This window comes from Salarias fasciatus, chromosome 19 (assembly GCF_902148845.1).
Source record: "Salarias fasciatus chromosome 19, fSalaFa1.1, whole genome shotgun sequence".
Classification (NCBI taxonomy): Eukaryota; Metazoa; Chordata; class Actinopteri; order Blenniiformes; family Blenniidae; genus Salarias; species Salarias fasciatus.
This window is the reverse complement of record NC_043763.1, coordinates 21,749,182-21,775,494: the sequence shown is the minus strand read 5'-3', so window position 1 is coordinate 21,775,494 and position 26,313 is coordinate 21,749,182. Positions and strand designations below refer to the sequence as shown.

Below are 26,313 nucleotides of genomic sequence, written 5' to 3'. Positions count from 1 at the left end.
AGCCGCCGGTCGAATATAAAACACTCCCCGGGGTGAGCGCACGCTGAATGTAGGTCTCCATAATTTATTAAACAACTACAATACCACCTCGTGGCTGTGTGCTCCAACCGGGCAGAAAAACTGCTTTTATATCAACTCTTAACATGCAGTTTACTGTAGAAAAGGTTGAGAAAATACGAAGAAATGGGGAAGATTTTGTTCCAGTGAAGCTCTGAGCAAAGAAAATGACTGAAAAAAATTCACTCGTTTTCCTTGAATTGTAAAAATGTCCATTATTTTAAAGAAGTCTGCCTTTTATTACATGTTTTTTAAAGAAGAAACTAATATCAACACCTTATCTGGTGTTTCAAATAATCCTCAAATAATTGCAGATTTGTGGTTTTCACACAATAATCAGGCAACATTTGATGTTTCTTCTCATTTTTTTTATTATACAAGTGATTGAACTTACAGTTCAAAATCATTTACATTATAAAGCAACGGCTGCAGCACGTTTTCCTCCAAAGAAGGTGTTTTAGTTGGTTGAGTATAAAGTGCGGCAGTGGTGAGACACAGAAACAGTCAGAGTGAAGGAGGACTGGAGAAAATCTCCAGTCCTGAACAGCTTCTTTTGATAAACACAGTATCACAGTATTATTATTATTTTTTTTTTTTAACGCCTCAATCCTCCAAACTAGTGCAGCAGAAAGAAGCCACTCGAACACTCTGGACATGTAAACCAGGTCAACACGACACACAGGACGACTAGTGACCTACACAAATCATGATTTCCTTTTAAAAAAAAGAAAATGAACATAATCAGAATATATGGCAACATTTAAATCCCTTTTATGATACATAATTAGCTTCAATCATATGTGTGAGTCAGTCATTCACAGCTGGAGACGAGAAAAAAAATAAACTAAGATTAAACACTGATGAAATATGGAGATGAGTTACTTGAAAAATTGTTTAAGAGTGCAGAAAGTTGAATTTAAGTGACTGTTATGTTTTGGGGGAATTTTTGTAACGCTGGAGAGCTCCAGACCCAGTGCTGGATTTTACAGTCTAAATTTGACCATCGATCTTCTCAATTTCATTGTGTTTTATTAACCTTCATCAGTTACAGTTCTGAGCGTTTCCCTTTCTGCATCTGAACTTTTCAATGCCCTCAAATTATTCAATCAACACTAAACTCTGATCACGAAATGTTCTGTACAACAAACAGGTTCATTACAAAAACATGTACCATTACTGGCGAAGGACAATCTGTTACAGATAAACACACACACACACACACACGTGGAAGAAAGACAGGACGAGTAATACCTGCGTGAGAAGAGTTTAGGTGAAGATATTTCCCTTCAAGGCTGAGGTAGGAGGCAGATCGTGTCGTCACGCGGTGCAGTAAAGGTATGTGGATACTATATGCGCGCGTGACCGAACTCGTCCTGCTCATGTAAAGGCGTCCGTCTGCACAGCGCCGTAACATTGTTCCCTCTTCAGGTAAAGCACAGCGGTGATTTGCAGGTTTTCCGCGCGGCGGGAGAGCCGCTCAGGAAAACAAAAGAAAGACAGACAGCGGCAAGTCGTCCCAGTTTGGCGACACTTTGGAGCAAAGTGTGCGATTCTGACTTCCCGTGCTAACTCACCAGCACACACTGATTGATGGAGGGAGGGGAACGAGACTCACTCACACTCCTTCATGTCTTCACCTCCACATCATGTAACTTGAAACAGATTTTGCTACTTAATCCTGGCCTTGCAGAACACTGATGTGTTTTAAATATCGTCAGTCGGAGCATTTACACCACGTGATGTTTCCTTCGTTTCTGTAAGTCAGAGAAATTGAGCTGATCTTGTTTCTGCAGCCAAGTTTTACTGGACACAGATGAAGACGCGTAAACGCTCGTCTTCCTGCAGCATACCTGTTGGTGTGTGTTCTCTTAACCAGTTTTTACATTTTACAAACAATTACAACCACACAGCTTCAATAATGCATGAAGACACAGAAAACATCTCTGTTGGCCTCTGATGTCAACCTGAGTGGGAGCGCAAAGTAAAGAACAATAAAACGAGATGTTTTCTTACTTTTCTCATGCTTTGTTTCACAGTATTATTATCCCTACATTTTGAGTTGGATTTAGGAGTTATAAAATAATAAGTGAGATAATTTCCTCCAAATATTCAGTTCCTGGTTTTCCTGGATGTGGAGAAGCATTCAGACGCTCCTGTAAATCATGAGAACCTCGAGCAGCAAACTCCTCTATATTTATTTCTGTAACTCAAAAAGAAACTCTAAGCTGACCATGACTGGAAGCAGGTACGTGTGAAGCCAGGTTTAAATGAAAAACCTAAATGTGTGCTGATGTGTTAGCAGAGGATCTAGCATCTAGTGCCAATTTTCATTAACAATCCAGAACGATCTGAACCCCTGGGTGTGATCCCCAGCGCCGCCGAAGGCGCCGTTACCTGCCTTCACCTGGCGCCGGTGCGGCCCGGCCGCTGCTGGGAGGCCTTGCTGCTGTGTTCGGACAGCCACTGGCGGCAGATGTTCTGCATCACCAGGTCCTGCGCCGCCTCGGCCGCCTGCAGCACGTCCTGCACCAGCGGACACGCCCGGCTCGCCTCCAGTTTGACCGCCAGCAGGTACGCCGGCCGCAGCTTGCTGCACGCCAGGAAGGCTTGAATCTGCAGGACGGAGATCCAGGAGTGGACGACTTCAGCAACTTCTCACTCAAATACTCATTGTCAAACAATAAAATAATTTCCTCTGAGATTTTAAAAGCGACAGCGTGAGGACAGACTACGCTGACTTACGACATTTTAACTCCTGAGAGATGAACAAGTTGTTCCTTACCTTGCTTTCTGTGCTCTTTATCTCCAGAATGAGACTCTCCAGCTCCTTGGCCTGCACCGCATCAAAGACAACAGAACACCAACTCACTGTCTGCCATCAAAAAACCGCCGCCGCCGCCCGTTCCCGGCAGGTTTCTGTCACACTCACGTCCGCGGGTCCTTTATCCGCGATGGTGACGCAGCTCAGGATGAGAGCGTCGCAGTCGTTCTTGGTGGCCGTGCCCGACTCGCCCACACACTTGAGGAGCTGCCGCACGGCGCCGTACTGCCGCTGCCGCACCAGCCTCTGGCCGGCACGCTCGTAGACGGTCTGGGCCTGCAGCTGGAAGTCCTGACGGAAAGTCAGAAAACGATGCTTTAAACTACTAAATGGATCCAGATTTATTGCTAAGCAGAGAGAAAACGAGTGCAAGCGAGGTTCGACAGATAAAAAAAATAATGTTAAGTTTGGAAAATATTGATTTATAAATGCATGACAACTAAAATCTAGAATAGAAACACTTAATCAGGTCAAGAAATTGTGGAACAGATGAGCAAAAACAAGCAGCTTGTCTTTTTTAATTAGATATTTCTCAATAAAAATGTCACATGTCGACCCCGTACATCTAAATTTAGAGCTAAAGACTCGTCTTACCTGTATGACTCTGTACGCAATGCCAAATCCTTCTTCTATGTTTTTCCCTCCAAGCATCACCTACAAGATCAGAAGAACATCTTTAATAATTTTGATATATTAGAGGTTTTCATGCACACAAGAGCTGTTATACTGCATCAATTGTACTTAACTACGAGAACAAAAATCACTAAAAACCATCAAATGGAAGCACTTTTCTCTAAAACTATATTTTCAACTACTGGATGAATTAATAGTTAAAATTTATCAATAAAGTACAAACGTTTCCCTGTAATAGGCTTATGTATAATATTGCAGATCAAAAGTTTTGAAGGTACAAACTGTCATTTTAAAAGTTTTTTAATGATATATGCTTTGAACCACAGCAAAAAAAACAAAAAACAAAACTTGAAAGTTTAATGACAGGAAGTGAAGTTTCAGGTTTGAAGCTCCGTGAGTCTCACCCTGCAGGAGACCTCCGCCTTCATCTGGCTTCCTCCGAACAGAGTCGGCGGTGCAGCGGGAGCGGAGGACTTGGTGGACGGAGCGCCGGTCTGCGGGGCTTTGGAGGACGACTCACAGCGGTGGAGGAATCGAGTCACCTCCAGCTGCAGCTCGATCGTGTTCATGTGTCTGAAGGAGACGAGGCCGGAGAGCAGAAATCAGTCTGAAGCTTTGGTTTGGATTCTGAGAGAAGGAGCCAGTGAGCGACCTGGACACGTCGTTAGAGGACATCATCTTCCTGAAGGAGTTGACCTGTGACCTCCGCCTGCCGCCTCCCCGGCCCTGCTGCTCCTGCAGGTACGTCCTCAGGTGCTCTTTGGCTCGGACCAGCCAACGCTGAGGAGAGTCAGTGACAATCGAGTCAGGAGCAGGGTGGACTCCCTCCGCCACCGTCTGACACACCATCAGGGAAAGAAACCAAGAAGAAAGGAGGAAGCTGACCTGCTGCTCTCCCAGCTGCAGGTACGAGCTGGCTCCATGAGTGAAGAACCGGATGCAGGTCATGGCTGCTCGGACATGATCCTGTCCACATGGAGAGCCCACGTCATTTAGCAAGCGATACGAAGAGTTTGTTAAATTCACTGAGTTTATGAGAGGTGGCAGCAGAAAAGACCATCATACAGCTTTAGATTGTTGGTTTTGTTGGACTTTTAAAACCACTGGGATGCTGGGTTGAGTGTGACTGACCGTCATGAACTGCTGCAGCTGGTACAGAGAGTGGAAATATCCCCGCCGCTGCAGGAACTGGCAGGAAGCGATCAGGTAGCGGCTGCACGTCTCCAGACTGGGATCCAGCTTCTCCAGGATGCCCTGCAGCATGCCGAGGCGGCCGCGCTCCAGGCTGGGCTGCAGCACGCCTTCCAGGAACACCTCGTCCGGACAGTCCTGAGACAACAGCAGAGCTTCGCTGTATTTGAGCTGCAGATCTGAGACCTTTGAGGAGAACTGAAGCCACACCTGAGGGTGGCTCGGATGACCCCGGCTTCACACACTCAGAGGTTTCCGCTATCAGGCTTTTCAGACGCCCGGAGGAACTTTTTGTTTGACTTCTGTTAGCGAATCCAATTCATTCATCGGTCCTGCCTAAAGCAGGAAAATGTGGTGCCTGTGACGATCACAAGATCCAACTTAAATACTGTATGTTTTTTTTTTGGGTTGTTTCTTTAAGAGATTACGGCCAGATGGATTTGAATCCTCAAGCACAAGACTGTGAGATAAGCTGCTCACCACCATAAACAACATTGTCACAGATGAAGTAGTTTCCATCTCTATCAGGGTGTCCAACATGAGGCCCGCTGTACCTTATTGAGCAGGTAGGTCAGAGCCTCGGTGACGCAGTCGTGCCTCATGTAGAAGCTGACCAGCGCCAGGTGGGTGCCGTATGTGTTCAGGTAGTAGAGACACTCCTGGTGGAGGCTGCTGCTCGCCGTTTGTCCCTCTGGCTTCTCCGCTGGAGCCGCGTCGCTCAGCGCGTCCTCCAGCTCTCGCAGGGACGACAGGATGTCTTCGCCGAAAGACTGGAAGTCATTGATCAACAGAGGGCCATTCAACACCATGTGCACACACAATTATTACAGATATTTTCATCATCGACTGGAATGTATCCACCTTACATACACACTGATCAGCCATAACATTATTACCATTGGTCTTATATTGTCCGATTCTTTTCTGACTGTGCCGTTTTTTTTTTTCCATTGTGCAGTTTGAGCTGCAGAAGCTTCAGGCCAACACTCAAATCTTTGTACCGATCTATATTTCTGCTTCCAAACACATCAAGTTTGAGGACATAATGTTCATTCGTTGCTTAATATATCCCACCCACAAATAGATGGCGTGATAAAGGGATGATCAGTTTTCCGGTGTAGAAAAACTCCCAGAGAACATTCTTTGATTGTCCCTCTTCCCCACACACTTTTTTTTTCAGCTAATCATGAATTTTAAGAGATAAGAGTCATGTGTGTATCAAAAGGAGAGGGACCGAGGAGCCACATGAGGCGGTTGTTATTAGAAAAAAAAAAAAATCTGCTGCAGAACTTAAGATAGATCTCGATGGAGGAGATGGAAGAGTATTGCATTCACATGGGGGGAGAAAATTGCCTCAGTTTATTTTTTTAATTAACAAGATAGTTGATTCATAATGATGAGAAGGTATTTCATGAAGAAAATAACAAAAACCTCCATTTTCCTGAATTAACGACATAATTATCTCGCAATGACAAATAGAATTACGCCTGTAAAACTCCAGGCAGGCCTGAAGCGGCGAGCTGCCACACCTTGCACTCGACCCTGCTGCTGTCTCATTAATTCAGAGAACGGTGCCGGATGGTTATATTTCCATAAAACAGCTTCTCCTAATCATCAGATAATTATCTCTTTAACAAAAACAGTCGATTTTTATTTTTTCACGTGGATCTCTCACTGATTTTAGCTGAAACTCTTACGTAACCCACGAGGGACGCCTCACATGCTAGAAGTTACTGGCGTCCTCTCGGTGTGAAGGACTCGTGACCCCCGGCATCAGATCTATAGAGGGGAAATTCCCCCGGTGTCGTGCGGCCCACCTGCGGCCGAGACGGCGCTGCACATTCTGTATGAGTGAGCCGACGCGACCTTCGCGCTGCAGCCTGGTTACATAATCACAGTGTTGGAGCTGAAGAAAAGGCTTCGCACCGCAGACAGGGTGGGCTGCACGGTGGTCTCCAGGTGCTGCACGATCTCCTGCAGCAGCGAAGGCCCCCGGTTGAGCTGGTTTCGGTCCATCGGCGCCTTCAGGCAGCGGGTGAACTTCTCCCTCGCACCGGAAAGGTTTCCCGCCTTGAGGGTGGACACGGCCCACGCCTGCCACACACCGCCGGGATCCAGGCCGCTCTTCGTGGACACCTGGGGAAAGAGAGAGCGGAGGGAGCGGAGACGACGAGCAGAGCTGCAGTTTATTCTCGTCCTGCTCGTATAAATAGATGAATAAACCACCCACAGGCTCACCTCCACTGCCAGTTTGTAGTGTTCGGCTTCCAGAAGTTGATTTCGGAGACGCGCGACAGCAGAAGTCTCCAGAATATCATCGAGAGAAGGAATGTATTTGTAGTTGGCCGTCACCAGAATCTTCAGCACGTCTACTTTGCTGATGTAACTGTGGACGCAGAGAATCAAAACCAAAAATAAAGGGGGTGACAAAATAAAAATCTGAAATCTAAAGAGACACAGGTCCTGCTAACTGCAGTGAGAAGAATCACCAAGTGGAGACGCGTCAACAGAAAATGAAACTTCCACATATCTGAGAATTATTACACATACACTAAATATTTGAAATATTTTTATACTGTAATCTTAAAATATTTTTAACTTTTAAGCCAACAAATAATAAAATATCTCAAAACATTTTATGAGATGTTTTCTTCTTCTCTGGTAACAGGAGGCCATAATCATCACTATTTTTAAAGTGCCTGAAAATGTTTAATCAATATGCAGGAATAAACCTTTCACTGATATTCCTGCATTTTGAGATACACCTGTCCAAAAAGGATGTAACAAACCCTTTTTCCCCCAAAAAAAGGTCCAGATGAGAAAAAAAAAAAAACTAAACTAAACAAAACAAAAAAAACCTACATAACAGAGTTTATTGACGAGGCTCATTAAATGGGACTAGTGGCTTAAATACTGGTGTCAGTTTAGTTTTCTATTCTTTCTATTGCTTTTAGTTTATCTGTTTAAAATGCAAAATAAACTGAACATTACAACACAGCTTCCAGCTATGTTTTCATTTTTGGAGATATGTCTGTTCAGATACCGTCAAGACTGGAAAAATCACACACACTATTTCTTCACTTCAGTAGAAGCACACATTCAATTCAATTTCAATTCCACATTCAGCCTTTTAAGAACAGCTTTGTAGATGAAGTCTTGAATCAACCTCTTGACTGAAGTGACAGTGAAGTGCTACGGCTCTGAAGGTTACGAGTTCTGTCCCTGCTGAGTGTTTATAAAAGACCGTGAACAGAGCTGAACAGGTGTTGAGAGGCGAGCACTCGAGTCACATGGCGAGCAGATCTTTCTCCTGTTATACAAATTTCCTTTTCTCTATGAAATTCCTGTACCCCTTCTTTGTTCCTATTTAGTTTAAACTGAAAAATCTATTGATGTAACTCAATTAATTAAAGTAACTAATGTAACATGAGCCGTAATGCTTTCAATGTCAATTGTACAATATGCAACTTCAGATCTAACAGCAGTCATGGTGAAATTAAAGCCAGTAAATAGTAAAATACTTCATTTTTTAGCGAGGGAAATGTATACATTCTTCCTCATCAATGTATGACAGAACTCTTATTTACAAATTCAAGCGTCGGGAGCCCTGAACGTGGTGACTTCTTACCTGTCACAGAGCGCCAGATCCTGACTGCGGCCAACTTTGACGAACATGAGTTTGGCGCTGAAGAGCAGCTGCCGCATGATGTCTGTGAGGAGGCAGGCGTCCACCTCGGGGTTGGTCAGCTTGCGGGACAGCGAGCGGCAGTGGCCGATGAGCTGGTGGCCGCAGGCAGTCTGGTCGCTGTGCAGAGACAAGATGGCCACGCAGAGGTACGCGCTGGGAGCCTGCGGGTGGCGGGAAACACACTCGGTTACTTCCGAGACAGAAAAATGATCTCAGTGCGAAGTGTGGTCAAAAAAAATCCATCAGACAGCTGCTGATCGACCAAAGAGAGAGAAGCTCACAGAGAAGCTCAGAGCTCACAGTCATTAATGACTGCAGCTTATCAATGAAGGCCATATGGAATCTATTGTTGTTTACTTTTCTGCTGTAGTGTGATTTTAACTCTCAAAACGTCAGAAAGTAATGAAAAAATAACTTAATAAAGCTATTCAATAACATATTACTTTTTTCCATTCAAAACTGTATTAGAAACACAGCTCATGATATCATGATAACATGCACTTTCAGATGACATTCTTTGTCTTGAATTGAACACAAATAAGAGCTACAGTGATCAGTGCACACAGGAAAAACGTTCCTGGCCCAACCTGCATGAGGAAAGAGTGATTTTTGCGTGGAATGAACACGTTTTCCCACAGAGCAGCGTTAACCACACAGAAGCAGACCTGTTCGTAATAGAACTCGCTCCGCAGCAGCTGGTTCTCCGCCAGGTTGGAGCTGAGCTGGACCTGTTGATGGACCACCTCAGGCAGATGGAGGATCCCATCCAGAGCGTGCTCTGTGGCCGCAGGACCACCAGCCACTGCACAGATACAGACGAGCACAAAGCCAGAGCGAGAAAGGTCTGTTAGAAGAATCTAAACATAATATAAAAGATAAATTCAACAGCTGAAACAAAGACATCATCAGCATAAAGTTTGACTTTTTATTTACCTTCTTCAGGCTCCAACTCGTCATCAGAACTACAATGAGGAGAAAAACATTGTTTTTTAACACTGGAATATGCTGGATCTACTACACTGCCTCAACAATGTCATTACAGTGTCTGCATGGTGCACATTGTGCTGTCTCAGTGGGGTCTTACTCTGGGTGAAAGTAGTCGTAACACTGGTCACAGACTCGGACTTCCTCTCCCGGACACCCGTCGACGGGCATCTTCCGCTCAGAGCAGGCCTGACAGACCAGGCGGCCGCATCGTCGACAGTGATGCCGCCTGTTGAACTGAAAAATACCAAAGCAAAGTGCTTTGAAATGTTTGTTTAAATACAGTAAAGGTGAAATAATTCACTCCACCTCCGGTGAATAATCTGGCTCATCTACGGATGTGAAGCCTGAACACTGAGGAAAGGACTCAACACAGCTGCAGTAAAATACAGAATTTTAGAAAAAGAAAAGACAAAAAAGCGATATCCGTTAAAACCAGGGAGAAGTCGCTGTTCCAGTCAGGAGGGAGTTTAGGAGAAACTCACTGTGTGGGCATGTGTGTGAGGGTTAAAAGCATTACCTAGAATGTTGGCAGTCATCTGAGTGTTTTTTCTACTCCCTGGAGCGTCGGCTGTCCCTCTGCCACACTCACCATGGTGAACCTCTCCCGCTGGCAGACCATGCACAGCAGCTGCTGGGCGTCGGGGACCCAGTCTTTGCGGGCCGGGGGCTGGTCCGGGGGCTGGAACTTGGCAGGCGACCGTCGGGTTTTCTCGGAGGAGCTTCGGTCTTTCTCCCTGTCGGAGCTGTGAACCGAGGGAGTGCGTGTCGGGGTGCTGCCTGCAGAGCAAACAACCACGATGGCTGAAACGTATCGGCACGAGAACCTTCGTGTTATTATTAACACACGTGTAAATGTCTCACTTGTGGAAGCTGCCGGAGAGTCGACACGGCTGAAGGAAACCGAGGGGGTGTCCTGAGCTGGACACTGCATCAGTGCATCCTGAAGGCTGATCACAGAGTCTGAGGAGGAAACGTCACAAGGCTGGTTAACAGTCTGGGTACTGAAGCACAGCAGCTGTGTCTCAGTGCCGACGCTGCATGCAGATCTCTATTTTCACTGCTCAGGTGAAGCCAAATCTTGATTTGCTTTAGAATATCTAAAGGTTAAGTCATACTTCACTTTTTAAATGTTGATACTTCACTGTGGAGCACTGACCAGATCGAGACTTCTCTCTGGGCGCGCAGGAGAAGTCGAGGGCCTTGGATGCGTATTCTGCCAGGAGCTTGTCGATGTCCTCGGCGCTGAAGCCGGCGTCCTGGCCGACCAGCTGGCTCCGCAGAGTTCGCACCGCGACGTCCGCCCAGTCCACCTTCAGGTTCATCAGCAGCTGCTCCAGCATCAGCAGAGGGTCGGACAGCAGGGAGAAGTACTGCTGCCGGGCAGCTGGAGGCAGCGTCAGCAGCACCTGCCGAGAGAAACTCTGTGACCTGAAGACATTTCAATCTTGAACACTTTACAATAACAAAACCCCACTCCCAGCATTCATCAAGTTCAAATTTATTTCCCCAAGCTGGGCAAGACTGTGCTTGTCTAACAGCATGCAAGGAGACAACTTCACTGCAGCTGCTGATGGATTTTTTTGGCTTTAGAGAATGGACATGCAGTATGACATGCAGTATGGAAACAGTAAAAGCGCACTTCACTTTTGTCATTTTCAGGGAAGATTTAGGCCGATACTCAGCTCTGTTGCTCATCCCATAAATGCATGTCGTAACATTTAAACAGGTCTTTTAACATTACATGCCAGAATGGGCAAATGAAAAAACAAAATAAATTTGAAAACTCTTATTTTTAAAATCCTTTCTCAACATGCAAGCTCCACACAGAAAGCCCTGGCTGGTATTTGAACCCACAACTTTCTCTGTGTGAAGCAGGAGTGTTCCCCAATGTAACTCCATGCAGCTCTTATTTCATGAGTAGTATTTTTCGAAACTTTTTGGTTTTTCAAACTTTCCCATTACATTTTTTTTTTTTTGCAATTTTTTAGGAAAAAACCAACAACAACAAAAATACATTGAGAGCACAAAATATTAATTCCCATATTTAAACTCAGTTTCACATTTAATGAAAGTGTAATAAAACTAAATTTAAATGATAAAATAAGCTTTGATTGTTGCAAAGTGCGTGTGTAACTCTATTGAAAGTCTTGCTGTGTGTTTTTACCGACAGGCCAAACACTGCTTCTCTCTCCACATTCACGAACCTTCGAGCCCAGATGGAGAGCGTGGATGTGTTGTCGGCGCAACGGAGAAACCTGTCTCTGGAAATGCAGGGTGAAGTAGTCGGCCAGAAAGTGGCACGCAGCCAGACCTGGGCGCTGATCCAGGGCGCTCTCACAAACACCCAGACCGGCAGCGTCTGACATTCCCTCCAGTAACTGAAACAACAAAACAAGTCAGATTAGATAAGCTGGGGGGGTGACGAACAGCAATGAACACAGCTACTATTTTCGTGGTCGTTTAAAGTGTCTGGAAACGAAAAACCATCATAATGTTCTTATAGTTTAAAAGATGCAGCGGTACGGATATGAGAAAAGCTTTTCTTGTGGGGGGGAAAAAACAGGGAGCATGGGACTGTTTTTGACTGAACAATTCGGGGATAAAATCACTGACAAATATCTGTCAAAAGCTGGAGACCTGGAAAGCTTCATCCGTCTGTCCCTTCTCCAGCAGATACAGCAAATGTTCAGCCTGCAGCTTCAGACTCAGCTGGTCCGACACCGGATACAGCTCTGCCCACTGAGCACTCAGCGCAAACTCCTGCAAAAAACAACACATTTCAATATGCATGTACTCTTAAACTGTAATCTGAATGAGGTAGATCTGCAGCTGAATAGCATAAAGGTATGGTGGACCCACTTTTGCATCAAGTATAAGAGATAAAATGGACTCAGGGTTCGTCTGAGATTCACTCCTCAACTCCTGCCACGTCGCCCAAGGTAAGGGAGGCTGCAATTTCAACATCTGGGGCAAAAGGAAAAAAGGACACACATAAGTTCAAATGCAGAGGAGAAACAGTCGGTATAGGGCAGCCAGCAAACAATGACGAGCACTGATGATGACATGTACGACGGCAGGCATCTGCGCTTCACTTCTTTAAAAACTTGTGATAAATAGACTTTTCAATGAAATTACCCAACAGTAGATGTCTAATTCCTTCTTCTTGAGCTGGAGAGCTGCTTTCAGGGAGCTTTCTGTGTCGGGGTCATTGAGGCAGAACTCCAGCAGCTCCAGACAGGCCGACAGAGGCCAGCGCTCCAGAGCCTGGAGGGCAACGTGGGCCCGCAGGTTTGGATCCTGGACTCTGAACAGGTGATCGATTCCGCCATCTCTGTCTGAAGAGAGAAGCAGAGGAAACAATTACAAACTGTTTTCAAGAGAAAGAAGCCACGAGAAGCACTTCAGTGAGCTGCTCTGGCTGGAGATCCACCAACCGAATCACCTTCCAGAGCTGCACAGGCCAGTAAGCGGTCTCTCAGCGCCCCCTCCTGGCTGCAGCCTTGTCCATACAGCTCGAGCAAAGTGAGAGCTCTGTTCAGGTCTTTTGAGTCCAGAGCTTTCTGGAAAGCCTCGGCAGCCACGGTTTGAGCCGCCTCCTCCTGAGGTCCAGACAGCAGGAGGCTGACGAGGGGCTTCCCACACACGGCGGCCCCGAGTCCGGCCGAGCCCTCCTCGCCGTCTCTGAGCGGGCTCCCCAGCACAGGCTCAGCCATGGTGTGAAGGTACGTCCGAAGAATAGGGAACTCCTTCAGGAGGCTGTCAGCTTCTCGGGATATCTGCTCCCCGTCGAGGACGGCCTCTTTACGGCCGCTGCGGAAATATCCGGACCAGCCGGAGGGCTGCGAGCGAGCGGCTTCCCCTTTACAGGCACTCAGACAGGCCAAGGTGGCCAGCAGGGGAGAGCGGGACTTCAGGAACGATAAGGCCGAGGGCGTGAGGAGGAACGAGTTCGCAGAGGAGGGCGAACTCGGAGAGGATGAGGAGAGGCTCGTCGGCGTGGCAGAGCGGTCTTCTCCAGAAGCTTCAGACTCCGAGTTCACCTCGGACGGAGGCTCGGCGATTCCCAGGGAGGTCATGTGATCCTGAGCGTGTTTTTGGAATAGAACTGACAAATTGGCAACGCTGAACGCTCCCTCGTCCTTCTTGGCCGCATCGGAGTCTCTTTCACCATCCGGACAGGAGATCCACAAGGGCAGAGACTCACAGCACCGCTGGACGATCACCTGCTGGACGCTGAGTCGGAGTCCTTCCTGCTGCAGCAAGGACAGCACTCTACAGGAAGACAGGACCCGAGGGTCAGTCAAGGAGTGCTCAACTGTACACTGAGAATGCTTCCTGAAGCTCATTCTATCTGACTGGTAGCCATTAAAGCTCATCAACCATCCCAAGAAAACAAAACCAACAAAATATATTTCTATTTCCTGTTATACTTCCTTTTTTTCAGCTTGTTTATATTCACATCACTGAAATTCTAGATTCATAAACAAGTGTTTATATGGATATGAGATTTGTTTAAATTAGCAAATCTTATATAGCCTTCAAGAAACATTTGATCACAAAAAAAAGTGAGACAGGTGGGGAGTATAAAGACACGACAGGTAAAGGAAGTGTGTGTACCTGTCAGGTGAAACCTGTCGGTCAAACAGCAGATGAGAGAGAAGCTGGAATGGAGCTTGAAGCAACACCAGCAGAGGATTTCCAAGTTTCACTTCACTGCTCTGATCTGAAAACAGCAACAAGGAGACTCGTCACAGGAATTAAAGGTATTATTAAAAACAAACAAAAAAGCCCTTACCTTCTGAACTAAGGCTGCGCACTAAGACCGACGCTAGGGTGTTGATGTAATCGAAGAAACTGCGCACGTAATCTGGTCTGGCGAGGTCTCCGTCGGGCTCGAAGGGGCAGAGATGATCCAGAGAGCGGAGCAGCTGTTTCATGCTGGAGCGCACGGGGTGAGCGTCCAGCTCCGACTGCTTCAGGTTGGCCTGTTCGATCAGCAGAGCCAGAAGAGCGCTGCCCGCACTGCCCGCTGGTGCGAAACAGAGAAATCGCAAGTGATTATTATAATCGCATGTATCAAAGCTAAACTCTTAAAAGCAGGATGAGAATCTGGTAAAAAACAGTGCATTCTGAATGAAATTTTCTATTTTCACTATGACCCGAGTGTTTTTTGTTGCTTTTACTTTCACTGGCTAACACAGTGAAAAATGTGCATACCAGGGGTGTCAAATACATTTAGCTCAGGGACCACATGCAGCCTAAATTCCTCCTGAGTGGGCCAGACATGTACCATGCCATGGTAACCTTTCAGTCTGAACTTTAAAGTTTTTCTTTCGTTGTGCCAAAGAGCATATCTGATGAAAAAGTTAAAATTTTCACAAAACCAAAAAGTTATTGAAGAAAATTACTTGAATCTCAACATGAAAACCGAGTTTAACGTAACTTTTTGGCACAAAATAAAGTGGAATGTCAAAAAAACCTCCCCTAAAATTGGATTTCGCACGTTTTTACAAATTCACCCAGACGACTGACTGTTAGCTTTCATGGCAGTATGGCTGATATCTCAGCTCGGGTCTCACTGCTACGTTATGTCCACGACTCCTAAGAAATTTGTTTAAAAACAAAAATCCATCTTTTCTTTTAACTTTTTACAATTTGGTGGTTTGGCGGACCAGATCGGAGTCTCTTGCAGGCTGGTTTTGGCTCACAGGCCTTATGTTTGACACCTCTGGTGTATACTGTATGTTCAAGCATGAACAGCACATACTGGAAAAAAATGTAGCGTCTACCTTCAAAATAAAGTCAAAGCAGGTGTACTGCGTTTCCAAAAATAACTGTCATGTATTCATAATGTAACTATTCGTGCTCTTCCCGTCACCAGCGCTGCTCTCTGTGCCGTGCTGCTGACCTGCGCCGTCTGTAGCGGTGCTCAAGTTGCGGAGGGTGGCGTCCAGCCGCTGAGCCAGACTGAGGCGAGCGGCGATGCCCTCCTCACTCAGCGTCGGGTGGCAGCAGTGCAGCACTTCCTGGACGCAGCAACCGAACGGGCTGGCAAACACCGGGTCCTCTCCAGCAGATTCTGTGAACCGGAGCGGATCGCGAGCTCAGAATCAGTGCCTTTCGCATGTTCTTCCTGGATCTGCACAGATTCTCTCCTACGGTCTGAACTCATCTGAGTGTGTGTGAGTCGGGGTGATGACAGACGAGGAAAGCTTTTAGTGAGACCGACACCTTTTCAAACAGGTTTTTCTCATTCCCTGCACCGACATGAGCACTCACCTGTTTTGACGGGGCCCTTGTGAGTGCTTGAGTGGTTCAGGATCTTGATGATCTGCTGCAGTACCATCGGAAATCCACAAATTCCTTCAGTATGAGGCACTTTAGGGTCAACCTTTACGCCTGGGGAATCAGAGGAAGTGAACAGATCAAAATAATTATTTAAAAAAAATTTTTAAAAAAATTTGCTCTCTCTCCATCTAAATGTTAAAGGAAAACCGGCTTTATACCTCGAGCCTCCAAGCTGGCGTTGAGCCGGCGCTCTGCAGTGTCCAGCAGCTGCCGGGACGTTTTCCACAGCTGACAGTGGCAGCACGCCAGGTCGAAGGCGGCCATGGCTGCTGGGCTGAGCTCCTGCAGCAGAGGCTGAAGGAGGCCCGACGTGTCCGAGGCGCAGAAGCTCAGCCAGTAGCCGTCCTCCAGCGAGGGCATCGGGTGAGCGGGGGTGCTCAGGAGGCGGTCCGCGATGTCCGAGATGGAGTAGAAAGCCACTCCTGCAGGGGAACGAGTCAGAATCAACCGTCTTTAGCAAGCACATCGATTCCTCAGCTCCCTTTAACAGATTTATCTTAAATCCATTAACTTCTCAAACTAAGAAGAGGGAAAAAAAAGTCCTACAGTGGCAGAAAAAACATGCAATTCAACGCATTTTTATTTTTAAAGGAGTCCAAAAGAAACGGAGTGAAACCTGCTGCTGCGGCGCTTCCTATGGCCTGGAGCGTGGATCGACCGCTGCTGCCCAGCCGACTCCTCCCCGTTCCCGACGCAGCCGCCGAGCCCAGCCCCTCCGAGGAGGAGGAGGACGAAGACATGGACTGACTCTCCATCTTCTGCTCCACCCGGGACAGCTCCTGCAGGACGTCTTTGTAGCGCTTCATGAACACCAGCTCGCCGCAGCATGCAGACGCCTCCAGGTCGAACACCGTCGTCACCTGCACAGTAACATTTTCACTCAACTGGTGAGAAGTTACTTCTTCATCAATTAAATAAAATATGTATTTAACAATATTGACAATGAGATTAAGAATGACGGTTTTAGCAGAAATCATCACAGTTCTATAACTAGAGTGGAAATTCAAAGCTCTTCAGTCATGGATGAGGACCCAGCTTGTCACATCCAGACCTGGTGCGCCTCCATGAAGTTTCCTCTGCGGATGCAGGACATCAGGAGAGACTCTGGAGGGGACAACATGGCGGGGACCAGCCAGCTGTGAGGACCTCCGCATGGACAAAACTGCAGCTCGACAGCAGCTGCTGCAGAGCCTCCGACACCGTCTGACAACGGACAAAACCAGACACAGTGAAAACAAGAAAAAAGCAACCGCAGCCAAATCTGCCATTTCAGGAGATTTGTAGAGAACAGATCTGAGTCTGTGCATTTCCACAGGATTAATAAACTGCAGCTCAACCTGATGCATTCATGCTGGCCTCTCTGTTATGGTTCTCTGTGGAGTTTTGTCTCTCGGTGGCTTTTCTACTTGGTTTCCGCCTCCTCTTCAAACTGGAGTTGCTGCTGTGCTCCAACGAAGCGACAGTACAGCCGACGGCCGACGCCAGGAGGGGATTTTCTGAATCTGTAACGAAATTCACCATCAGCCACCGGCCACCGGTCGTATCTGTGCTCATTTCAGTGCAGGCATGTCAGGAGCTCGTTACCTGCACGGTCCTGGTTGCTGGTGATAATCTGCAGCCTCCACTGAGTCTCCGAGGTGCGTTTGGAGAGCCTCTGCAGACGCCAGCCGAACGTCTCGTCGGTCACGGAGCAGCCGAGGTCTGCGGCCACCTGGGCCTCCCGGGGCAGAGCCCTCCCCGCCTCCTGCCCCTCCTGCTGGCCCACCACACACATGCCCTCCAGGCCTTCCTTCAGCAGCTTCAGGAAGCCCTTCATGGCGGTCACGTCCACCAGGAAGCCCCTGCAGCCTTGAACGAAGTGTCCCAAATCCAGGTAGCTCGGGTGGGCCGCGGCTGAAGGCGAGCGCGGCCTCTGCTTCTCCGGAAACTCGTTCACTTTCTTTGACGAATGAGCGCCGCTCCCTGTGTTAACGGTTGTGTCTTTTTGGATTTGCGTGGTAAAGTCAGAGGTGGACAGAAAAAGAAGAGAGAAGATGTTTTCCAGGAGCTCCAGGCGGAACATGGCCGGTACGGCCTCCAGGTAGAGCTGACACTCCGACAGGTAGTGCTGGAACACCAGAAGGCAACCTGAGAAACCACACAAACCATGAAACTCTTCATACACACAAATTAATTTATCAATTTTGGTGACTGATGCTGCCGATTACATTCAAGTTGCTGAAATAGATTAAACTGTTTGTGAGTTTCTTGCTTTATCTTGTACTTTTTTATTGAGGAAGTTTTTGCATCAATTAATTTCTTTAAGATCACAACGAAGGATATATTTCAAAAATATTTGGGATGAAAAGAGGAAATGCTTCCACTTTTATTCATTGAAATACTGAATCCTGCGATTTGAGGGAAGGATTACTTTTCTTTCCCCACTATTGTGACTTCTTTTTTTTTTTTTTTAAGTGATTTTTTTGGCCATAAAATATAATAACAGAGTTACTAAAGTCCAACACAGATGGCAGCTATTTGCAAAAAATATCCCAAATTTTTATTTCTTTTTTAAAGCAACACATCATGCTTAACATATCAAATCTTTTATAGTAGCACTGAATGTGTTTTTATATTTTAAGCAAGCAAGAGCTACTTAGTCAAATCAAAGACAAAAACTTTCGTTTCAACTTTTAGAAATGCTGAAAAGTCCATCCAAGAAACACAGCTGTTCGATCATGTGATCAATGACTGTTAATGACTTCTATGCTCGGTTTGAGGAGTGTGAAGAGCGGAGGAGGCCACCAAGTACTGTGACGTGTGCGACAAAAGATTAAGATTTGATAGAACCTCTATGGATAGAGTGGAAAAATCTATGAAAATACCATCAGAGGACCAAAATTACACCTGGTTACAACAAATATTCATTGTAAAGTTTCATCATTTCCATTCACCCCTTTAATTTCTAGATGTATAAATAATTTCTTTACACATATTTTTACTACAAAAAAAAAAAACAAAAATAATTAAAAATTCAAACTTCATTGAAATATTTTGGACACAGAAATTGGAATATATCGGAAAAGGTAATTCTGTATCAGTTATTTCTACAATTCACTTTGAGTTTATGGATTATAATATAATATTTTGATATCACGGTTTAAAATATTTCAGTTAATATGTGATAAACTCCATCGTATTCTGTTTTTAGATGCACTATTTTGCAGTCTGTTTGGTATTTTAGCACTTTTGGTCAGCTTGAACATTTCAGCACTTTTTCTATTATCCTTCACGTGCTAAAATGAACATTGTGTTTGTTCGAGAATTTCTCTCTTTTAACGTTTCAAACTATTTCACTTCTGTTTTGGAAAGTCAAGGAAACTTTCATCAGGTCATTAAACAGATGCGGAAATAAGAAAGCCTTCCTCCGAACCTTCTGAGGCAACTGAGGTTTTGTTTTGGTCCATCTCTGCTTCTGCAGGCTGCTGCTGCATGAAGTCGCACTCCGTGCAGTTGGAGTATTTGTGTGCGTTGACGCAGAGAGCGTAGATGGCGTACTTCATGGCACAGAAACCCTGAAACAGAACTGTGTTCCTCTGCGCACCGGAGCTGAGCATCCCGACGGCCTCAGCATCGTCTGCAGGGGAAATCAAAATACTAGTCACAATTCGATCCGAGTTAGATCCATCTGACCCAAAACTGGATGATCGCAGACCTGTTTCTGGCCGATTAGGCAGCAGCTGCAGCAGATCGCATATTCTGCGCTCCTCAAACTGAGCTAACGGAGTCAGAGAGTGCAGAATGTAGAGCGCCGAGTGATTGTCCAGACCGTGGAGCTGAGCCAGCAGAGCGTCTGTAGAAATCCCTCTAAACACAACAAGAGGCCAAATGAATCACTGGTGAATGTAACGAAAACGTGACGAAACTGGAATTAACGGAGAGGCGAAGCTGAACGAATGCTTACGGATTGTTGATTTTACACCATTCAAGCACTTCAAGCTGAGACGACAAGAGGTTCGCAAACTCCTGCAGAACAGAGTCACTGGCTGCTGCCTGAAAAGAAGACCAACGCTGTGAAAGTCCCTCTCTGTTCAGAGACGACAAGATTTCATGCTACACTGTATTTGGGACTACTTTTTGTGCTTTTCCAAATTTTATTAAAGCTTTTATTTTAATCATTTTTTTTTACATATTCCAGCAAATAGAGCTGGAAAGCCTTGCAGAGTAAAGCTAATGCTAGCAGTCATTTCAGAGAACAGCTCTGCATCAACCCACCGTACGTAGCTGCAGCTACTAGAATTTCACAATGTCAGCCAGTTAATTGCCAGTTTTAGAGGCGTTACCTCAAAATGCATGATTCTATAACAACCTGAATCAACAAAATTCATTTGAAGTCAGCAGTCATGTGCTGATGTGCCATCTTAGCTGTAGAAGATGTGATCCAGCTAAATGCTTGAACATGTTTCATAACACTGCCAGTAAGGAGCCAACAGCACCATTTTCTGCCGTCAGGCTATGTGCCTACAAGTCTTTAATGGAAAAAAATATGAGCAGAACTGAATTAAATTCTTTCAAAAAGCTGTTTGGCGGGCCGGTTTAGGTCCCAGAGTCGTATGTTTGACATGCTGATGCTACTTTTTAAAATCCAAACCTGCTCTTTGTGAAGGACGGTGAGCAGCGTTTGAGCCGAGCTGAGGCTGCGACACTGAGTCCATCCGAGCAGCAGCAGCAGACGAGAGAGAGGCTGAAACTCCAACTGCAGCAAATCCTTCAGCAGACCGAACTCCTCGTGTTTAATCAGGTCCAGAGCGGTCACCTACCGGCAGAAAATCCAGATTAATACTGAACCGCATGAAGGCGCTCACACACAACTCGACCACCGGATCGCCACAACTGGAACTGGTTTCTCAGCCTGGTTAATAAACTCACCAGGACCTGCTCCAGGAAGTGCTTTCCACTGCTAAGGCACTCGAAGTAGATGGTTTTCCAGATGGACGGACGGTCCTTGTGGCAACATAAACTCAGGGCGAGTTTCTCTGCTTCGGGAAGCTCCACTAAAAGGAAAGAAAACAAAACGGATAAGCTACCAGACAGACCAAAAAATAAATTAAATTCATGAGTCACACCATCCTTTCATCTAACAGAAACCTTTGGAGGGATCGAGATTTACAGAACTTAAAACTAAGAAGAGGAATTTATTCAGTTATTTAGACAATATATGTTTGTACCCATTAACATAATTTATTGATGCTCTACTTATGTACTTTTGCAATCCCGTGCATGTAAACTAGCCTAAAAAAAATACCTAAGATTTATTTCTATTAAAATAGAAAGTTAATTTATTTGGTAATCTCTGCTCTTATTAATTAATTCTGTTAATGTCCGTTCGATTAATTCTTCAATATTCATTTGTAAGACGTCTTTCAGACAGAACATGAAGATATTTCTATATTTCAGAACTCACTCAAACAGAGTTAATAAAAACAATGGATTTCAATTAATAATCAATAAAAAGATGCCTAATTTGGGAATAAACAAGGTTGGAATGAAATGCAGAATTATCATTGTTCTCATAATAAGTATTAACTTCCTGGATATGTTTCCCTCTTCATTATGAAATACACACAAAGAAAACAGTCACTTCATGTGGCTTTTATCAAATGCAAAAAGGAAACTGAAAACACTTTTAGAGGCAAAAGAAGCTCATTTCCATGGCACCACATTACACAGTCACAGCTTTCAGCCACAGGAGAGGAAATGTGAGTGAAAGAGGAAAGGAGTGACGCTCATCAACACAGAAAACCACATGCAACTTTTATCAGCATCAGTGCGATAAAAGTAAGTGAAAGTGAGCAGAAACGGCTCGGAGGAGGAAGTGAATTACAGGACCGTGTCTGCTGGAAATCGAACAAAAATCTCTGAATGAGTTGATGTTTCAAACTTGTACCTTGCGTGTGAGGCGAGCTCCTCAGGAGGCGATCCCTCTGCAGCCTGAGCGCCGTGGAGCAGTACGCCGAGACGAGGGCGTCGCACCGCGGCCGGAGCAGGCAGCCCAGGATCCTCTCCTCCTTCAGGGGTCCGTCTCTGGCCGCCCACAGCGCCTCGCACAGCGCCTCCAGCTGCCCGCCGCCGCGCCGGGAGCCCTGCGGCATGACGGCCAGCACGGCGTAGATCTCCTCCGCCCACTCCTCCACCTTCTCCGGACTCCTCTCGGGCGTGCCCAGCCTCCGCAGCAGCTGCTGGATGAACGTGTGCTGCAGAGTGTTGTCCTCCGGGAAGGAACAGTCCTTCAGAAAATAGAAGGAATTTTTTTAAAAAACAGAGCCTTCTCAAGCACTAAAATGTAAAAAAAACAAAAAAAAACTGCACGTACAGAGCAATTACCTCAGATCTTACAGTGTTTCATTCACAGATGAGACACATCAGCAAATATAGTCTTACAAAACCAAAAGGAATCATTTTCCTTTACGTTTAATCCGGCTGCAGTCTCGGTTTAAGTTGAATTGTGGCACAAATTTAAAAACAACATTGTAGACATAATTTGATAATTACAAAAAAAAAAAAAAAAAAGAAAATCAACTTTCAGATAATTTAGATGTATATCACTGAAAATAAAATCTCAAATGTTTTTGTTTAATTCTTCATAAAATTACATTTCAAGTCATAAATTAAAAAAAGCTTCTCAAATTCAAATATTTATCCGTTAATATTGAAAGGATAAACAGCCGGATTATGTAAAGGGACAAGTACAGCTAAAAAGAGACATTTATAATCTCACCTATCTTTATTTAAAATATGTTTCTTTTATTATTGTTGTCAGCATGTATGAAAACATAAATATCACTACAACAATCCGATACGCAGCACTGTAGTTGTAGTTCTGTGTAAATGTAGCATAACAAACCTGAAAAAAGCACATTAACACTTAAAAGAAATTCCTATTGTGATCTTATAACGGCGTGTTGTTATAGGAATGGATCCTGTGGACAATATGAATGCCGTACACACACCATATCTGTAACGTTACCTGCAAGAAATGTGCTAAAGTTTGTGCAAGTCTGGGCTTGTTGTTCTCCAGCAGCGTCTGCAGACAGGACTCCACGGCAGGAGCTGGTTTTCTTGAAACTTCGGAGACTTTTTGCTCTGCCTGCGAGTCCAAGAACGTCTGCTGCAGATCCTGAGAGAGGATAAGTTACATGTAATTAAGCAACATATTAAAATATATTGCACTTTTTTTTTTCGCTCCTAAACCAGGCAATGAAACAGTGTCGGCCACGTTTTCTAAGAACATAACTTAACCGAAAGTTACTTTTTCTAGTGCTTCTGCTGGAAAAAGAACTTCTGCTTGTCGTCAACCACAGTTTTTCATCAAAGTTGCAAGAGTGTAAAGCAGTTCCTCTCTCATCCAGACAACAATGCAAACTAGGGAACCGTTTTTTTCTTTTTTCTTCTTTTTTTGTGTTTTGTTTATTAATGTCGGCAGACACACTGTGCCAACTATTTTCAGCTTTGAAAAATAAGAACTGAGGGAATTACAGACCTCTGATGAAACTGTGTGATTTGAGTCAATTAATTCATTAGCAGAGGAGGCTGAAAACTGAAGTACCATGCAATGGCTGTGTTGTGATCATTAAATAGCAATTGTGAAATTTGGGATCAAACGAGAATAAGGTAGAACATTAACCTCGAGTGCACTCTCTGGTATGCCCTCTGAACTCAGTTCCTCCAGTAGTAACAGGAACTCCAGCTCTTTTCTGACGTTGGGGGGAATCTAAAGCAAAAAAAACCAAGACAGAGTTAACTCAGAACAGTCAGTCAGTCAAAGAGTGGATGAATGTGTTCTCGAAGTTGGTTAAGCTGCAAAATATGTAAATCATGAGAATCACCTGCTCTTCTGTACATTTCTCCAAAACCTGCAGCCAGAACCAAGCCAGTTTGTGTGGACTTCCAACAGATTCCCATCTACAAAACCAAAAATTTACACATTTCTTTAAACTAAAACCACAAGCTAAATAAACTAAAGTGGACGAAACTTAATGAGTGTAGCTGAAATAAATCAAAATTGTGATCATCGTTCAATCCTGATGATAACTTCGGTGCCACTCACTTTAAATCGTAAGGATGGCAGACGATAGCTTTGATGATGTCTCGCAGCTCTTCTGAAAGCGCTCCTGCAGAGTTAACCAGCTGCGGCACGCAGGCACTGGCCAGCTGCCACTCTCCATGCTGCAGGCACCTCTTGAAGTACTTGAACAGCTCCTCAAGCGAGGTCTCAGCTTCACAGCCGAAGGGATGCATGGCCACTCTCGCTGCGACACTGCTCTGCTCACGGGTCACTCATGAAGACGCAACCGTTCTGCCGCAGAGCCGAGGAGCACATTTCAGCTCTCTTCGCCTGGAAGACATTGAAAATAAAACAATCATCTGAACTGATTTCATTTTACTTCTACTGTACAATTCCTTTTTGATCAAATCTCCCCACAACAGTGCCGCTCACTGCGTCAAATCAAGAAATAACTTCAGTTTCAAAGTTATCCAAATGACCCGAGTCAATTCCACCTTTCCATTATCTCAGTTTGCATATGTTACATTGTTTCAATAGGTTTCTTTCAGGTACTTCACGTCCCTCCAACTATCCAAAGATATGCTTGTTTAGTTAATTTTTAACTAAATCAGCTGCAGGTGTAAATTTGACCTTGGTTTATTGTGTCGCTGTTACGCAATCAGGCTGAACCTCAATGTCACTGGAATAAGCTCCAGCCTCTTTGACCGCCTAACCTAAATTAAAGTGCTTCATGATCATTTTTAAAGTGCAATACTAAGCCCTCTATTTTAATCACGATTTCTTGAATATTAAAAACGTATAGGCTACAGGAATAGGTCTCTAAAATCTCAATGATATGCTATCAAGATAAGCTATCATTGAGATATTAGAGGACTGTTCATTTAGTTATGACTGAGTTTATTTCAATGTAAGAAAGATTAAATGAGTGTTCTCCCAGTGTGTGTGTGTGTGTGTGTGTGTGTGTGTGTGTGTGCCTTCGTTCATAGTAGGGGATTGTCTTCAGCAATCCATGATCCTGAACAGGGTGAAATCGCATAGAAAATGGATGGATGGAGAACAAATGTTGGTGAAATTGTCTTTCAAATGACTAAAATTAGCGATCCAAGGTCTTCTTTTTTTTTGGACTACTAGCGCAGAAGTGATATGTGGTCCAGAAACGTGCATTTGAGGTTAATTTATGAGCCTGAAGTGTCCATATTTGTGAGTGTGTCCCTGTGTTTGCCCTATCATGGACTGGTGACCTGTCCAGGGAACCCAGTGTAATAAGCTGAGATTGGCTCCTGCTCTCCACCACCCTGAACTGGGCAGTGGTGTTGATGGATTACTGGATGTAGAAATCTTCTAGATCTGGTTCTTTAACTCGAAAGACTGCATCGAAGTGCAAGCATATTTGTCAGATCTTTCCGTCAAAAAATGAAGAAACATAACACTGAGGCAATCTGTTCAGCAAATGAAAATCTTTGAATATCGATTCATGTTGTGGGCGTTCTCAGACATATCGACTTGAAAAAGCTGTGCAAATACTCGAGAGAGGAAAAAACTACTCTATTACACTTAAGTGTGCATTTTAAATTTTAATTCCTGGTTAAAGTAAAACTCTTTACCACTTATTTAATTATCTTAACACCTTTAAATGTTTGCGCAACTAGAGTCCGAGACACGGGGATACCAACGCGGCTGTAAAGCAGCTTTCCGAGTACCTGCCGCGTGTTTACAGACGATGTAAAGACCGATCAACAGGTTATTTGAAACACTTTTACTTTCGTCTGTGATGAGATTTGACAGCTGCACTGACAGTTAGCATTAGCCGAGCGTGTTTCTGAGAGACTGGAGCCGAAACAAGTTGAACAACATGAGTAACAACGAGCAGGGGCGCGTGTGTGTGCTCAGGCACAAGCTGAGGAGTGTGTGAAGATTCAGCGAAGCCACTTACTCATCCCTTTGTGCTCCGTTCTCTCAGCGAGAGGAGAGAATTTCAGATCCTCGCCGCATCTCGACCTGTTATGCTAACAGTGCCGCGGAGGTCATGTGACACAATCAGCTGATTCTCCGCCGCTGGTTGGTCGAAGGTGGCACGCGGAGGCACAAAAGCCACGATGCCTTCAGGTGCAGTCGGAAATATTAGCGAATGAGCCACAGCAGTGAAATCACAGCAAAAGAAATGTTTGAATCACAGTTTTGGACATTTCTGAATGTTTCAAAAGTTTTTGTTTTACTGGAAAGGTTTATATTTAAAAATAGTAATCTTACAAACAGAATTGATCATCTTAATGTCAGATTTCTGCCGTTTTAGCTCAGGGGCCACGTGAGAGGACTGGACCATAAAAGGGTGCCCAGTGCCCTTATAAACTTTAAATTAGGTTGAATTTTTATTTTTGTATGTGTGATGAAAATGTCAATATTTTCACAAAACCAAACAATTACCACAGCAAATGACTACAATCTCAGCATCAAGCCAATCCTAATGAAACCCTGTAGTGCAAATAGCTGTGGAATGTCAAAAAAAAAAAAATCAATCAATCAATCAATCAATCAATCAATCAA

General features: G+C 44.9%; 1 protein-coding gene across 1 annotated transcript; it reads right to left on the bottom strand.

Annotated features, from left to right (window-relative positions):
• Positions 1-377: 377 nt before the first annotated feature.
• On the bottom strand, positions 378-25,776 carry zfyve26 (zinc finger, FYVE domain containing 26). The gene is made up of 43 exons (XM_030116819.1): positions 25,703-25,776; positions 23,812-24,099; positions 23,591-23,666; positions 23,389-23,475; positions 22,732-22,881; positions 21,652-21,991; positions 20,634-20,758; positions 20,356-20,520; positions 19,669-19,757; positions 19,420-19,571; positions 19,138-19,341; positions 17,310-17,852; positions 17,063-17,227; positions 16,777-16,928; positions 16,342-16,585; positions 15,884-16,147; positions 15,657-15,776; positions 15,286-15,456; positions 14,173-14,406; positions 13,995-14,100; positions 12,820-13,649; positions 12,513-12,712; positions 12,237-12,341; positions 12,015-12,137; positions 11,582-11,755; positions 10,534-10,783; positions 10,239-10,337; positions 9,967-10,154; positions 9,475-9,611; positions 9,324-9,352; positions 9,056-9,192; positions 8,331-8,551; positions 6,941-7,088; positions 6,629-6,838; positions 5,257-5,472; positions 4,643-4,840; positions 4,397-4,477; positions 4,164-4,291; positions 3,916-4,084; positions 3,473-3,532; positions 2,987-3,169; positions 2,840-2,890; positions 378-2,670 (listed from the first exon to the last, which is right to left on the bottom strand). The coding sequence occupies exons 2-43, from the start codon at positions 24,000-24,002 to the stop codon at positions 2,458-2,460; spliced, it is 7,728 nt and encodes a 2,575-aa protein (XP_029972679.1). The 5' UTR covers positions 24,003-24,099; positions 25,703-25,776; the 3' UTR covers positions 378-2,457.
• Positions 25,777-26,313: the final 537 nt, after the last annotated feature.